General features: G+C 41.7%; 1 protein-coding gene and 1 non-coding gene across 3 annotated transcripts in view; one reads left to right on the forward strand and one right to left on the reverse strand.

Annotated features, from left to right (window-relative positions):
- The window catches only part of SPG11 (SPG11, spatacsin vesicle trafficking associated), an 86,346-nt gene that overhangs the window by 7,305 nt on the left and 63,299 nt on the right, over window positions 1-15,742 (reverse strand). For both annotated transcript variants that reach the window (XM_003791787.3, XM_023514247.1), the window contains 6 exons: window positions 14,814-14,976; window positions 12,554-12,768; window positions 11,369-12,116; window positions 3,436-3,575; window positions 1,673-1,871; window positions 1,155-1,292 (listed from right to left, as the gene is read on the reverse strand). In XM_003791787.3, coding sequence (XP_003791835.1) covers window positions 1,155-1,292; window positions 1,673-1,871; window positions 3,436-3,575; window positions 11,369-12,116; window positions 12,554-12,768; window positions 14,814-14,976 — 1,603 coding nt within the window. The remainder of the gene's footprint in view (window positions 1-1,154; window positions 1,293-1,672; window positions 1,872-3,435; window positions 3,576-11,368; window positions 12,117-12,553; window positions 12,769-14,813; window positions 14,977-15,742) is intronic.
- LOC111725947 lies at window positions 7,365-7,479 on the forward strand. The gene has a single exon (XR_002773879.1). It is a non-coding gene; the product is annotated as a U5 spliceosomal RNA (small nuclear RNA).

Below are 15,742 nucleotides of genomic sequence, written 5' to 3' on the forward strand. Positions count from 1 at the left end.
AGCCTCCTAAGTAGCTGGGACTAAAGGCACCTGCCACAATGTCCAGCTATTTTTTGTTGCAGTTGTCATTGTTTAGCTGGCTCAGCCGGGTTCAAACCTACCAGCCTCAGTGCATGTGGCTGGCACCATAACCACTGTGTTACAGGCGCCGAGCCATAAATGTCGTTTTTTGAGAAAAGAAAACCTATCACACATACTACTGAATGTCTATTTTGAACTAAACATTTAAGGAAAATGAGCAGGCTTTAAAAATCACACAGATGCTGGATCAGTCCACATTTGTGTGGCTCAAGCAGTTGATTGGTGGGATGATTTATCCCATAAGGGTACATGTGAATCTTACTAAATGTAGAATATAAATGTCTTAACACAACAACTAAGAAAATGACATAAAGGCTGTGTTAACCAGCTGGATGAAAGTATTCCAAATTGTATATAGAAACAACCCACTGTACCCCATGATAGTATTTTTTGTTTGTTTGTTTTGTTTTTTTTGTCGAGACAGAGTTCCACCCTATGCCCTGAGCAGAGGGCAGTGGCGTCGGAGCTCACTGCAACCTCAGACTCCGGCTGCGGGTATCCTGCTGCCTCAGCCTCCGAACCCATGATAGTATTAATGTACACAGCTATGACTTAATAAAAAATCAAAAAAAAAAAAAATCACACAGATGGGGTTCAAAAACCAGCTCTGCCACCTAATAAATTAATCAACTTTTCCTTTTTTTCTTTTTTCATTTTTTTTGCAGTGTTTGGCTGGGGCTGGATTTGAACCCGCCACCTCCAGCATATGGGGCCGGCGCCCTACTCCTTTGAGCCACAGGCGCCACCAATTAATCAACTTTTCTAAGCTTCAGTTTTTTCTCTTCTGAGATAGGGACAACAATCCCTACTTTGCAGGGTAATATAAGAATAAAATAAGTATGTTGAGTGATTATGGGTATCTTGTGTGTGATTTTACATTGTGGGGTACTTATCCAAACTTTCTAAGTTTTCCTGAATGAATTAAGACTTACAACCAAAAGCTTATAACCCATGCTGGAGGGTTAGGTATTCACAGCAGGAACAAAGACTCAGATGAAGTTTTAGACTGACTCCAGAAACCTTTTAGAGACCTGGTTAGGCTTAAAAAATGTAAGAAAAGGCTAAGGACTTACTGCAAGACAATTCCCCATGAGGAACGGAGGAAATCTTATCCAACAACTTCAAGCCTACCAAAGTGCGGTCTTGACACAGAGTGGTTAGCTGAAGAAACATCTGGCTTTCCTCTGCTGGGCTGAACATCTGTTTATGTCCTATACAGAAAGATATAGAGACAAGTGATGGTTTTACCTAGAGAAAGTTGGGAGAGGGTTAAGAGCCCTGTGCCAGAAAGCCCACTCTACCCAGGCTTAGGCACCAAGAAGTAATGCTAATGGAGCTCTCCCCTTGTTGAGCTCAAAATCCTTGACCTATTGGTCATCTTACAAGACAGAGGGATTCTGCAGCTCAGAAAAAGACACAGCTACTCTAAGCATAATCATAAAATAATAAAAAGCAACAAGATAAATGCAATGTATTCTCTCATAACTATGATCCAGAAACTTAACCAGACAACATATAAGATGTATAACATCCAAATCCTTAACTCTGGGAACCAAAAAATGCCAACTAGAGGCTGGGGAGGGCAGGGCACCTGTTCCCTCTGATAGGGCCAGCAGCTCTCGGGTCACCTCTTCAGCCACAAGTTCAGCTACAGTATCTGGCTTGAGGCCTTGGGTGCTGATGAAGGCCTGGGCTCGTTTGCATCGGTCAGGCTGCTGAGAGGCCAAGATTGCCTGGAGCATGGCTTCACCATCCTGGGCAGCAACATCTGTGTAGGAACAGCCCAACTCCTGAGAGGAAGACAAAGGTCATCAAAGCCACTTTTAGAAGCTAGGAAAAGACTTTTCTGAAATCTTATGTGGACGAGGCTCTATTATTAGTTTTCTTTTTTTTTTTTGGAGACAGAGTCTCACTTTGTCACCTTTGGTAGAGTGCTGTGCCGTCACAGCTCACAGCAACCTCAAACTCTTGGGCTTAAGTGATTGATTCTCTTGCCTCAGCCTCCTAAGTAGCTGGGACCACAGGTGCCCACCACAATGCCCGGCTAATTTATTTTTGGTTGTAGTTGTCATTGTTGTTTGGTAGGCCAGGGCAGGATTCAAACCCACCAGCTCCAGTGTATGTGGCTGGCGCCCTAGCTGCTGAGCTATAGGTGCCAAGCCTATTATTAGTTTTCTTAGCTTAAAGATCCTTCACCCTGAGCAAGAACCTTAGAAAAAGTACCATTTTCTCACCCTTTCCATCATTTTACTAAAGCCAAATCAAAATAATCAAAATAAAAGAAAGGCTATCTTCAGACAGAAGACTGACTGAAGTCTTCAAGGTGACTCTCTTGTTGAACCTTTCAAACACAATCTCTAAGGGTCTCTGAGTCTTCTCCAAGGCAAGGGCTTTAAGCAGTGGTTCTCAACCTTCCTAACTGCTGCATTGTTACAAATGGAAAAGAGGGGTCGCAACCCACAGGTTGAGAACCCCTGGCTTTAACGCTGGGCTTTATTTCTATCATATTCTTCCACTTCTGGTCTGCTATTTTTCTCCCTCATCCAGCAGAAAGCCATAGACAATTTCTGTTCCATTTTCAATAGGCACTGTATTCCATATGGAATGTTCCGAACATTCATGAAGCAAAGCCTAAGATTTTATTTATTTATTTATTTATTTTTGAGACAGTCTTACTATGTCACCCTCGGTAGAGAGCCGAGGCATCACAGCTCACAGCAACCTCTAACGCTTGGGCTACAACACTGGGCTATTTTTTGGTTACAGTTGTCATTGTTGTTTGGCAGGCCCAGCCGGGGCTCAAACCCTCCAGCCTCGGTGTATGTGACTGGCACCCTACTCACTGAGCTATGGGCGCCGAGCCAAAGCCTAAGATTTTAGATCTAAAAGGTACTCTTATAGTCAAATCATCATTAAGTGAACAGCCAGGGACTCACGGACTGATGTCTTGCCATAGCTTTCTGGTTTACTGAGCATCAGCCAAGAGTCAAATCAAGAATCTTCTAAACTTTAGAATCTGGCCTGGTGCCCCCCTGCCCCTCCAATCCCGCACTATTTCCCAGAAAGGGACTCATGGGGGCTGACTTCTTGACAAGAGCTCTACTCTTAGGTCATGATTGTCACCTGAAGAGCTGTCTTACCAATGTTCCCAAACAACTTCTAACTTCCTACTTCCCTCACTCAGAAGAAATGTCCTATGTGAGCCCCTGTGCAAAAGACCCCATTTCTATTAAAATAGAAAAACTGAGGCAAAAGGATTGTTTGAGCCCAAGAGTTGGAGGTTGCTGTGATCTGTGACTTCCTGGCACTCTATCCAGGGCAACAGAATACCCACTCCCACCCTGTGGCACATACCTTAGCAAGTTCATACAGACAGAGGACCTGCCGGCAGTAGTTCTTCCCATGGAGACATCTGCTCGTCAGAGTTTGCAGATGAGTCACCACTGCATCACCAGAGGGTACCACCACAAATGACTGACTATCCAGACTCGAAGCTGGAAGCAAATATGGGTCTGAGGGGAGCTCTAACCCAGCAGGTGAAGGCTTCCGCCAGGTGCCTATGTCTCTCCCTCTGCTCACAGCTCCCTGCAATGCACTCCCATGACTGATCCCTCCTGGTTCTAGGACCACTTCTGACAGGAACCCACTTAAACTTTCATCATTGCCTTCTTCCACAAAGAATCCCTGCTCAGTATACTTCAAAGGCTTCGTATGCTATAAACGACTAAAAGTCACCTAGTAAGAGACTGAAAAAGCAGCAACAAAGATGCCTACCTGATTCTCCTTCTACACATACTCCCTCCCAATCTTCCCTTGTATCACATAAGCCAACTGTGGTCACTCTGCATCTGAGAGGCTGTTACTTGACTCCTGCTCCCACCCTCCTCAAGCTCCTCCCCAACACACTTGTTTCAAAAAATTCAAGTACACTTTAAAGGTATATAGTAAAATTAGAATCCACTCCTGATTTTTTTTTTTTTTTTGAGACAATGTCTCATTTTGTCCCCCTCGGTAGAGTGCCATGGCGTCACAGCTCATAGCAACTTCTAACTCTTGGGCTTAAGTGATTCTCTTGCCTCAGCCACCGAGTGGCTGGGACTACAGGCACCTGCCACAATACCCATCTATTTTTTGATTGTAGTTGTCGTTGTTGTTTAGCAGGCCTGGGCCAGGTTCGAATCTGCTAGCCGTAGTGTACGTGACTGGTGCCCTACTCACTGAGCTACGGGCGTCTAGCCGCATTCCTGATTTTTAAAAAAATATCTTGGCCTGGGGTGGTGCCTGTGGCTCAGTGAGTAGGGCACTGGCCCCATATACCAAGGGTGGCAGGTGGCTGGCCTTGGTTAAACCACAACAAAAAAATAGCCAGGTGCAGATAGCGAGCAAGAGAATCGCCTTAGCCCAGGATTTGGAGGTTGCTGTGAGCTGTGATGCCACAGCACTCTACTGAGGGTGATAAAGTGAGATTCTGTCTCTTAAAAAAAAAAAAATCTTAGCCTGAAATAGAAGAAAATTTTCTTAATTTGATAAAGAATTTCTATCAGGGCAGCACCTGTGGCTCAAGGAGTAGGGTGCTGGCTCCATATGCCAGAGATGGTGGGTTCAAACCTAGCCCTGGCCAAAAAAAAAAAAAAAAAAAGAATTTCTATCAATGAAAAAAGTAGAAAAGAATATATAACATTTTATAATGGCAAAACAAAATAGAAAAATTAAGGTATATATCAATAAAACATTATTAAATCATGGTATATCCAAATAGAATACTCTACAGTCCTTAAAAAAAGGGGGGCTGATCTATATGTACTGACAGGAAGAAACAGATCAGTGTGATGCAAACTTATTTGTTTATTTATTTATTTAGTTGAGGCAGAGAGTCTCAAGCTGTTGCCCTGGGTAGAGTGCCATGAAGTCACAGCTCACAGCAACCTCCAACTCGAGTGCAAGCAATTCTCTTGGCTCAGTTTTTCTATTTTAATAGAAATGGGGGTCTTGCTTTTGCTCAGGCTGGCCTTGAACTCATGAGCTCAAGTAATCCACCTACCGCAGCCTCCCAGAGTGCCAGGTTTATAGGCATTAGCCACCATGCCCAGCCTTGCAGTCTTATTTTTGTAAAATATAAATATATGGGCCGGGCAGGTGGCTCTCACCTGTAATACTAGTAGCACTTTGGGAGGCCAAGGCAGGAGAATTGCCTGAGCTCAGGAGTTTGAAACCAGCCTGAGCAAGAGAGACCCAGTCTCTACTAAAAATAGAAAAACTAGTCAGGTGTTGTGGCAGGCATGGAAGCTGAGGCAGAACGATCACTTGAGCCTAGGAATTCAAGGTTACAAGTCTCTATGACTGTATCACTCCATTCCAGCCTGGGTAAAAGAGTGAGACCCTATGCCAAAAAGAAAAAAAAAAAAAATTGAAGAAAACTTCAAGGACCTGTGAGATGATAAAAGTTTGAAATTCATGTCACCAAAGTTTCAGAAGAAAGAAAGAGTATGGTACTGAAAAATATTTGAAAAACTTATGACTGACAACTACCAAGTTTGGTGGAGCACATACATACATATACACAAACCTATATATTAAAGAAGCTCAATGAACCCCAAACAAAATAAACACAAAGAAATACACACCCAGCCATATTATAACCAAACTGCTGAAGACTAAAAGCAGACCAAATCTTGAAAGCATCAGAGGGACATGCACTATCTATAGGTGAAAAATGATTCACATGACTGCAGATTTTTCATCACATATCAAGGCCAAAAGGAAGTGTGTACAGCATTTTCAACTGCTGAAAGAAAAGAACTAATTTGGCTGGGTGAGGTGGCTCATGCTTATAATCCTAGTCTAGGAGGCCAAGGTGGGTGGATTGCCTAAACTCACGAGTTTGAGACCAGCCTGGGCCAGAGCATTGTGTCAGATGCCTGTCTGTAGTCCCAGCTACTTGGGAGGCTGACGAAAGAAGGCTTGCTTGAATACCATAGTTTGAGGTTGCTATGATCTGTGACACCACGGCACTCTACTGAGGGTGACAAAATGAGACTGTCTCAAAAAAAAGGGGGAAAGAACTAATTTTCCATATTCAGTAAAAACATTCCTCAGGAATGAAGGTGAAATAGACATTCCCAGATGATGAAAACTGATGAGAAAACAAAAACAGATAATCTATTGCTGGCAGACAGCTCTAAAAGAATAATTAAAGAAAGTCCTTTAAATGGAAGGAAAAAGAAACCAAGAGGAAACCTAGGACGTCTGGAATGAAGGAAAAATAAAAATTGTAATTAGTTTTGTAAATATGATAGATTATTCTCTTCTTAAAATTTTTAACATATATTTTTTAGGTAGAAGCAAAAAATTATAGCATTTTTGTTTGTTTTAAGATAGAGTTTTACTATGTCACCTCGGTAGAGTGCTGTGGCATCACACCTCATAGCAACCTCAAACTCTTGGGTTTAAGCGATTCTCTTGCTTTTAGCCTCCCGAGTAGCTAGGACTACAGGCGCCCGCCACAATGCCCTGCTATTTTTTGGTTGCAGTTGTCACTGTTGTTTAGCAGGCCCGGGCCAGGCACAAACCCTCCAGCCTTAGGGTATGTGGCTGGCGCCCTATTCACTGAGCTACAGGTGCCAAGACTATAGTATTGTTTGATGGCGTTTTCATTGCCCATAGACGTAATAAAAGACAAGTAGGGGCTGGGTGTGGTGGCTCATGCCTATAATCCTATTATTTTGGGAAGCTAAAGTGGGATGATCACTTGAGGCCAGAAGTTTTGAGACCAGCCTGGGCAACAGCAAGACTCCATCTCTTAAAAAATAAAAAAAGAAAAGAAAAATTAGCCAGGCATGCTGGTGTGTATCTCTTGTCCCCGCTACTTGGGAAGCTGAGGCAGGATTGCCTGAACCCAGGAGTTAGAGGCTGCAGTGAGCTATGCACACCAGCATACGCAACTGAGTGAAATCCTGTCTCAAAAACTACATTTAAAAAAAAAAGAGGTAGGCTCGGCGCCTGGAGCTCAGTGGTTAGGGCACTGGCCACATACACTGGGGCAGGCTGGTTTGAACACAGCCTGAGGCCTGCTAAACAACGACAATTGTAACAAAAATATAGCCAGGCATTATGGCAGCTACTTGGGAGGCTGAGGCAAAAGAATTGCTTAAGCCCAAGAGTTTGAGGTTGCTGTGAGGTGTAACACCACGGCACTCTATCGAGGGCAACACAATGAGACTCAGTCTCAAAAAAGAAAAAAAAAAGGTGGGGGTAAAATATTGATTCTAAGTTGACTGAAAGTTAAACTCTGGTTTCTCTTCAGATCATATAAATCTTTTGCCTTTTACTAAAGATTTCCATGGAGAAGAACAACTGAGTCTTTGACCAATTTTTTGAGGCCTTACATTTGTAAATGGTGGGAAGACCACACGTATAGAGCATATTGCAAAGGTACAAGTCAAATCTATCAAGTATAGAACATTAATGTCTTAACACAATAATTAAGTAATGAGGTAAAAGCTATATTAGTTTGATGTAAGCATTGCAAATTATATAAAAAAACAACACATTGTACTCCACAAATACATAAATGTATTCATGATCTATGTGTATATGACTTAATAAAAGAAAAAGAGTTAAAAATATATATTGTAATATCTAAAGAAACTAAATTATACAAAGATATACAGTCAAAACCCACAAATATTTAAATGGAAGACTAAAAATGTTCAAATAACCCAAAAGGCAGAAAAAAAGAATTTCCTTGAAAGTCACAAACTGCCAAAACTCACTCGAGGTAAAAAAAAAAGATAACCTGAACAGACTTGTAATTATGAAAGAAATTGAATTTGTAGTTTTAAATATTCCAAAAAATAAAGCACCGGGGTTCAGATGGTTTTACTGGTAAATTCTATTCTATTTTATTTTTATCTATTTATTTATTTTTTTGAGACAGAGTCTCACTCTGTCCCCTGAGTCGAGTGCCATGACATCATATCTCACAGCAACCTCAAACTCTGAGGCTCAAGCAATCTTCCTGCTTTAACCTCCCAAGTAGCTGGGACTACAGGTGCCCATCACGTTTTTTCTATTTTTTTTAGTAGAGACAGGATCACACTCTTGCTCAGGCTGGTCTCAAACTCCTGAGCTCAAGGGATCCACTCATCTCGGCCTGCCAGAGTGCTGGGATTATAAGGCAGGTGTGAGCCACCAGGCCCAGCCAACTGGCAAATTCTACTAAACATTTAAAGATGAAGTAACACCAGTTCTATACAATGTTTTCCAGAAAGTAAAATAGAAGGGAATACTTTCCAACTAATGAAACCAGCATTATCCTGATATAAAAACGGTACAAAAAGAAAATTACAGGTCAGTATTTCTCATAGACATATAGGCAGTCCCCGAATTACAAACATCTGACTTATGTACTACTTGCACTTGTAGTGGAGGCTATTACAGTAAGTCCCTGAGTTACAAACATCCAGATAACATATGACTTGCACTTATGAACAGAGGACATTAAGGTCATAGATAAATGTATTGGTCCCAACTTAATGTACAAATTCACCTTAAGAACAAACCTATAGAACCCATCTAGTTTGTAACCCAGGGATTGCCTGTAAATGCAAAAATACTCAACAAAATAGCAAATTGATTCTAGCAATAGGGTGGTGCCTATGGCTCAATGAGTAGGGCACAAGCCTTATATACTGAAGGTGGTGGGTTCAAACTCAGCCCCAGCCAAACTGCAACAAAAAATAGCCAGGCATAATGGTGGGCACCTGTAGTCTCAGCAGCTTAGGAGGCTGAGGCAAGAGAATCACCTGAGCCCAAGAGTTGGAGGTTGCTGTGAGCTGTGATGCCATAGCACTCTACCAACTGTGACAGAGACTCTGTCTCTAAAAAAAAAAATTGATTCTAGCAATACATCAAAAAGAATAATGTGCTAAGATCAAGTACAGTTTATCTAAGTGGGGTCTGCAAGGCTGGTTCAGTATTTAAAAATCAATTAACATAATTCACTATGTTAATAGTCTAAAAAAGAAAAAAATGCATGATTAGATGAAAAGATGCAGAAAGAAACATGACAAAATACAATATTGATTCCTTATAAAAACTCTCAGCAAACTAGGAACAGAAGAGAACTTTCTCAACATGATAAAGTGGGCCAGGCACAGTTGCTCATTCCTATAATCCCAGCACTCTGGAAGGCCGACGTGGGAGAATTCCTGAGCTTAGGAGACCAGCCAGAGCAGAAGTGAGATCCCATGTCTACTAAAAATAGAAAAACGAGCTCAGCTGGGTGTGGTGGTGCACCTATAGTCCCAACTACTCAGGAAGCTGAGGCAAGAGGGTCACTTGAGCTCAAGAGTTTGAGGTTGCTGTGAGCTATGATGCCATAGGATTTTACCTAGGTGACAAAGTGAGACTCTGTCTAAAAGAAAAAAAAAAAAAAGCAAACAAAAACAAAAAAATACCATGACAAAAGTTTATCTTCAAAAAGCCTACAGTTAAGGCTCAGCACCTGTGGCTCAAGCAGCTAAGGTGCTAGCCACATACACCTGAGCTGGTAGGTTTGAATCCAGCCCAGGCCTGCCAAACGACAGTGACGGCTGCAACCAAAAAAGTAGCTGGGCATTGTGGCAGGCACCTGTGGTCCCAGCTACTTGGGAGGCAGAGGCAGGAGAATCACTTGAGCCCAGGATTTGGAGGTTGCTGTGAGCTGTAATGCTGCAGCACTCTACCCAGGGCGACAGCTTGAGGCTCTGTCTCAAAAAAAAAGGCTATAGTTAATATCATACTTGATGATGAAAGACCAAATGCTTTCCCTGCAAGAACTATAAAAAGGGAAGGTTGTCCAACCTTACCACTCCTATCTAATACAGTACTTGAAAAGTCAAGCCAGTGCAATAAAGAACCAGAAATAAAAGACATGCAGTTAGAAACAAAGAAGTAAAGTTGTCTCTATTTGTAGATGACATGGTTGTCTCTGTAGAAAATCCTGAGAATCTATAGGAAAAAATTTCAATTTTTTTTTTTTTTTTTGCAGTTTTTGGCTGAGGCTGGGTTTGAACCCGCCACCTCCAGCATATGGGGCCGGCGCCCTACTCCTTTGAGCCACAGGTGCCGCCCAATGTTTTGTGTTTTTTTTTTTTTTTAAAGACAGGGCCCTGCTATGTGAACTCCCATAGGGAGGCTCCTCCTTTCTCAGTGTTCCACATAGTTGGGACTACAAGTATGCACTAGCATGCCTGGCTATTTGAGACAGAGTTTCACTTTTTTGCCCTGAGTAAAGTGGCATCAAGGTCACAGCAATCGCAACTCCTGGGCTTAAGGGATCCTCTTCCCTCACGCTCCTGAGTTGATACAACTATAGGCTCCAGCCATAATGTCTAGCGGTCTTTAGAGACGGGGTCCTTGCTCTTGCTTAGCCTGGTCTCAAACTCCTGAGTACAACAGATCCACCTGCTTTGGCCTCCCAGAGTGCTAGGATTACAGGTGTGAACCACTGTACCCAGCCTTAAAAATTTTTTTTGGAGAGATGACATTTCCCTACATTGCCCAGGCAGGTCTCTAACTCCTGGCCTCAAGTGATCCTCTTACTTCAACCTCCCAAAGTGCTGGGATTATAGGTCTGAGCCACCATACCCAGCCAAGAAAACTTAAAAGAAGCAACTTTAACAAAGTCATAAAATACAAGGTTTATATAAAAATCAACCATATTTCTATATACTTTCTTTTTTTTTTTTTGAGACAGAGCCTCAAGCTGTCCCCCTGGGTAGAGTGCCGTGGCATTACAGCTCACAGCAACCTCCAACTCCTGGGCTCAAGCGAGTCTCTTGCCTCCGCCTCCCAAGTAGCTGGGACCACAGGCGCCCGCCACAACACCCGGCTATTTTTTTGGTTGCAGCCGTCATTGTTGTTTGGCGGGTCCGGGCTGGGGATTCGAACCCGCCACCTTAGGTGTACATGGCTGGCGCCTTAGCCGGTTGAGCTATAGGAGCCGAGCCTATATACTTTCAATGTACAACTGGAAATGTGATTAAATTTATAGATGTACAGAATAAATTGTATAGGATAATTTCAGTGAATTAGCTACAAGTCTATGGATTCCCTCTAAGTCTTTAGCTAACTAAAATGGCATAGGTGTTTCTACTTCAAGTAATAAACTAGTTTATAAATTACCTGGAAAAAAGTTGCTGTCCCTTTAACTTAGTTTAACTATTATGTCATAAGAGACCCTTCCTTTTTGGAGACAGTGCCAACAGCACCATTTAGAACTCAAGGCAGTTTGATCTTTACTTACTGCCTTGGACTTTCCCTAGGGGAATGCTGGGCTCCTCTTCTTCCTCAAGCAGCTCAGCACTTTGTAGGAGGGAACGGATCTCTGGGTGCAGGTCATTCACACTAGCTTCTCCTGAGGCCAGTGCTCTGCAGTGCAACACCAAGGCAACATCTTGGTTATAAAAATGAAAATACCGGCATACTCTACTGGCTTCATGCACACAGTCATCATCCAACAGGCGTCCAATCAAAAAGTTTAGTGATTCCTGCTCCTTCCAATCCAGGCTATTCTCACATGTCTCTTTGGATGGAAGTCCATTAAGTTCAAAATATTTTGATGTGTTCAGAGCAGCAAACTTGGAGAACGAAAACTCATTGGCTAAACTATCAAAGGAAAGTTCACCACTAGCTGAGATCTGCTGAGAAAACCTGGGCTCCATTTCCTCCTGGTTCCCTCCAAGGGAGTGTTGGGTGATGCGGCAGAGCCAGATCTGCTTCTCCAGCTCTTCCAGTTTGTCCAAGGGCACCAGGTCCTCCTGGGCAAGCCAGTGTCCTGACAGTGTGAGCAGTAGATGGCGCTCCTCAATGCTGCTCCTGCCAGTTGGGTAGTCACATGCCACAAGGGCCTGGGCTGAGAAAAAAGAAGCAGCTGCTTTGCTTGAAATGCAATTTTTCTTAAAATTCTCATGGCATCTTTTCCAGAAGTCAATTCTTGCTTGTTTCAGGGACCACTGCTCAATGTGTTTTAGAGTCTGCATTTCCTGTGTTATCTGTGAAATTTAACAAAGCAAATTTTAGCCTTTCCTGGATAAAGGAGTATCAAAAATGCTAATGTTTTCTAAGTACACCATTTTATTAAAATAAAGCAAATCAGAAAACATGGGACTTGGCTACAGATGACCCTGGAAATTTTATACCAGTTAAGGTATAAAAAACAATTCTCAATTTATCTCACTAAATGGGGTTCAGGAGGAAGCCATCTTGTATTTAATTCTATTCAAAAGAAAACAGTTGTAGCAAATCCTGTAGGCTAAATTTACATTTCAAGCACACATTCTTCAATAATGGGCATCCCAGGTTCATCCATTTCTGAAAACAATGTGTATGTTAAAAGTAAAATTGCCTCCTCTTCTATAATCTCATTTGATTCTGTTTAACATTGGTTTTAAAAGCTAAGATTTTCATTAACTTAAAAAACTGATGATACCTCTTCAATAACCAAGTTGTCCACAGGTAACTCAGCTAATTCTGCCACCCTCCTGGCCAAAGCAAATTGTCCATCTGTCTGCAGTCTCTCCAAAACAGATCTACATTCATGCTGAAAATTCTCAATGCTATAGTTGGTAATAATTACACGATTAATGGCTATAGATGTATCCTTCAAAATTTGGCTAAGGAGACAAAGCTTCTTCACATCTAGACCTGTGTCAAAGAGAAGAGGATATAAACTTTTAATCAATAAAAATGCTGCTTTGGTATTTCAAGAGTAACTAAATATTACAGGAAAATATACATGTTTAACACACAAATGTGGTTAAAGCAAAACAAAAACCTGTTTTTCTACCTTGGATGACTAGTAGAAGGAGCCATCACACTAAAGATGCCAAAAAAAGACCCCGGAAAATCCTTACTGGTAAAGTCTGCTAAACTTGCCTGCCTTATAGTACAAACTGTTCAGGATTAGCATACAAACTCAATTTATAAATCTGGCTTTATATACAGGGCAGAAGTTGGCAGCCTTCTATATAACAAACACAGTAACTGTGGAAAGATTTTAGTTATTGTCTTAGGTAATCCCAACTTCTTTCTGGATTTTTCCCCTGCCTTGGTCAAATTTGTTTGATTGACTGATTGGTCCTTTGTTTATTCAATGTTGGCATCATGTAGATTAAGACACAGAACTCATAGGACAGTTGAAATTGCAGCTAGCCCAATAGCCTAGGCTACAATATAGTCATCATATTCAGAATGAAGTGTCACTTGCACCTCCTGACATCTATCTGCTTAACCTAGGGTAATCCAGCTGAGCTCTTCCTGATGTCCCTGGGAAATTATTATCCTTAGTGACATTGCATATACAATGCTATACATAAACACACATAATAAAAATATCCTATAAAAATAGAAATAACTGATTACTTATATGAGTAAAAGTATTATAGTACTGGTTAACGATGTAGAATCCTTGTAATTTATTTAAAGACAGATTATGGCAAACAGAAAATTCATTTCTGAAGAATATCAACAAAAACACCTAGATGTTTAAAGGACCTATCACCTATCATTCGATCTGTATATTAACTGACAACTACCATCCTACAGCCACTGTATTTTGGAAACAACCCACTTTATTTTCAATCATCGGACCCATCCCCTACTAAATATTTGGTCTTGAGCCCAGCATTCTATCAGTGTTCTGTGTAGATCCAGCTCTCCTATTGAACATATCATTTTTCTTTCTTTTTTTAAATTAAAGATGAGGTCTCACTATATTGTCTAGGCCAGTGTTGAACTTCTAGGCTCAAGCTATCCTCCTGCCTCAGTCTCCCAGAGTGCTGGGATTATAGGCTTAAGCCATTGTGCTCACCATGAACATCTGTGAATTTAAGTGTGAAAAAATAACCATAGTGGTGAAAACGTCAGAATCTGCTATAAAGGAACATTATCATTCAATAAAAATGTGGAATCCTCTAATGTGAAAAAGATAATAGTAAGGCAGTATTGGTTTGATTCATTCAGCAACAACCTAAGACTCTCTAAGATTGCAGACATCTGGAGGAATCTGCAAAAAATAAGTGAAATTTGTCTCTGAAACTTTTAGAATGAATTGCTAACTCCTGAAACAGGGTTGTGACCCTAAGCAATGATGACATTTCTTGAGAGGATGATAGGGACAGAGTAATGTAGAGGCTAGCCATTAGGAAATGTGGCTATTTGATAACTGCTTAGAGTAAGAGGATTGGCTATATTATTTATGTTTTATGCAATTATACTATGTTTTGAATATTTTAACCACAATTTGAAGTTACCTGTAACTTTGTCACACCTAGTTATGGACTGTAAATACAGCATTGCATATCATATGCATTTTAATTTGCTAACTGCCCTTCTAAAAGAGTTTCAAGATTAAGAAAGCTAGCTGGGCACGATGGCTCATGCCTGTAATCCTAGCACTCCTGGAGGCCAAGGCAGGTGGATCACCTGAGCTCAGGAGTTTGAGATCCTCCTGAGCAAGAGAGAGACCCTGTCTCTACTAAAAATAGAAAGAAAAAAAAAAAAAAACCTAGCCAGGCATAGCGGCAGATACCTATAGGTAGACCCAGCCACACAGGAGGCTGAGGCAAGAGGATTGCTTAAGCCCAAGAGGTTGAGGTTGCTGTGAGCTATGATGCCACTGCACTCTACCAAGGGCAACTGAGTAAGACTCTGTCTCAGGAAAAAAAAAAAAAAAGTGTGAGGACTCTTACCTTCAGAGAAGAGATGCTCTATTCCAACAAACAGCTGTAAAAGTTTTCCCAACTCATACTGGGTCTTACACTGCTGTAGCATGAACTTCAAAAGGAAACACACCTGATCCTTCAGCCATGTAGCAGGGATCACATGGTGGACCCCTGTGCTTGCCATATCAAGCTATGGAAAAAAGAGAGAAGCTCAAGGAAAGTGGTTTCACAGGAATAACAAATCAAAACCTCCAAGTCTGGAGGCTGGGTGCAGTGGCTCACTGCCTATAATCCTAGCACTCTGGGAGGTCAAGATGGGAAGATCACTTGAGCTTAGGAATTCAAGACTGGCCTGAGCAAAAGCAAGACCCCATCTCTACTAAAAATAGAAAAATTAGCTGCTTGTAGTCCCAGTTACTCAGGAGGCTAAGGCAGGGTGATCACTTGACCCCAGGAGTATGAGGTTGCTACGAGTTTGGCTGATGCCACAACCTCTAATCTGGGGCAACAGAGTGAGACTATGCCTGGAAAACAACAACAATAACAACAACAAAAGACCCTCAAATTTGGGAAACTCTAAGAAAGCCACAATTCCCTCAAAGGCACCTCCCATCACAAAAGGGGATACTTATTTAGGTCTTTTCCAAATGACAGAATTGATAAGGGGGTTCAGAGAACTGGCCAAAACAAGCACTTTGGCAGCCTTACACTTTGTCTCTTTATGGAAAGCCCCAGTGCAGAGAGCTATGTGGGTGAAAGTCAGAGATGGCAAGAGTCCTGTAGACTGAAAGCCAACTAAAAGGTTAACTAATGTAAGTTCCCTCAGTTAGTGACTATCAAATTAGTAGCCCTGTGAGTTGCTATGCAATTAACCATGTGTATGTCACTGAGTGGCTTCTTTACAGAGGTACCAGAAGAGAGGTACCTAGGCCTTGACTTTAGTCCAGAAGATTTTA

The sequence above is a fragment of the Otolemur garnettii genome, unplaced genomic scaffold (assembly GCF_000181295.1).
Source record: "Otolemur garnettii isolate 467f Iridium unplaced genomic scaffold, OtoGar3 scaffold00050, whole genome shotgun sequence".
Classification (NCBI taxonomy): Eukaryota; Metazoa; Chordata; class Mammalia; order Primates; family Galagidae; genus Otolemur; species Otolemur garnettii.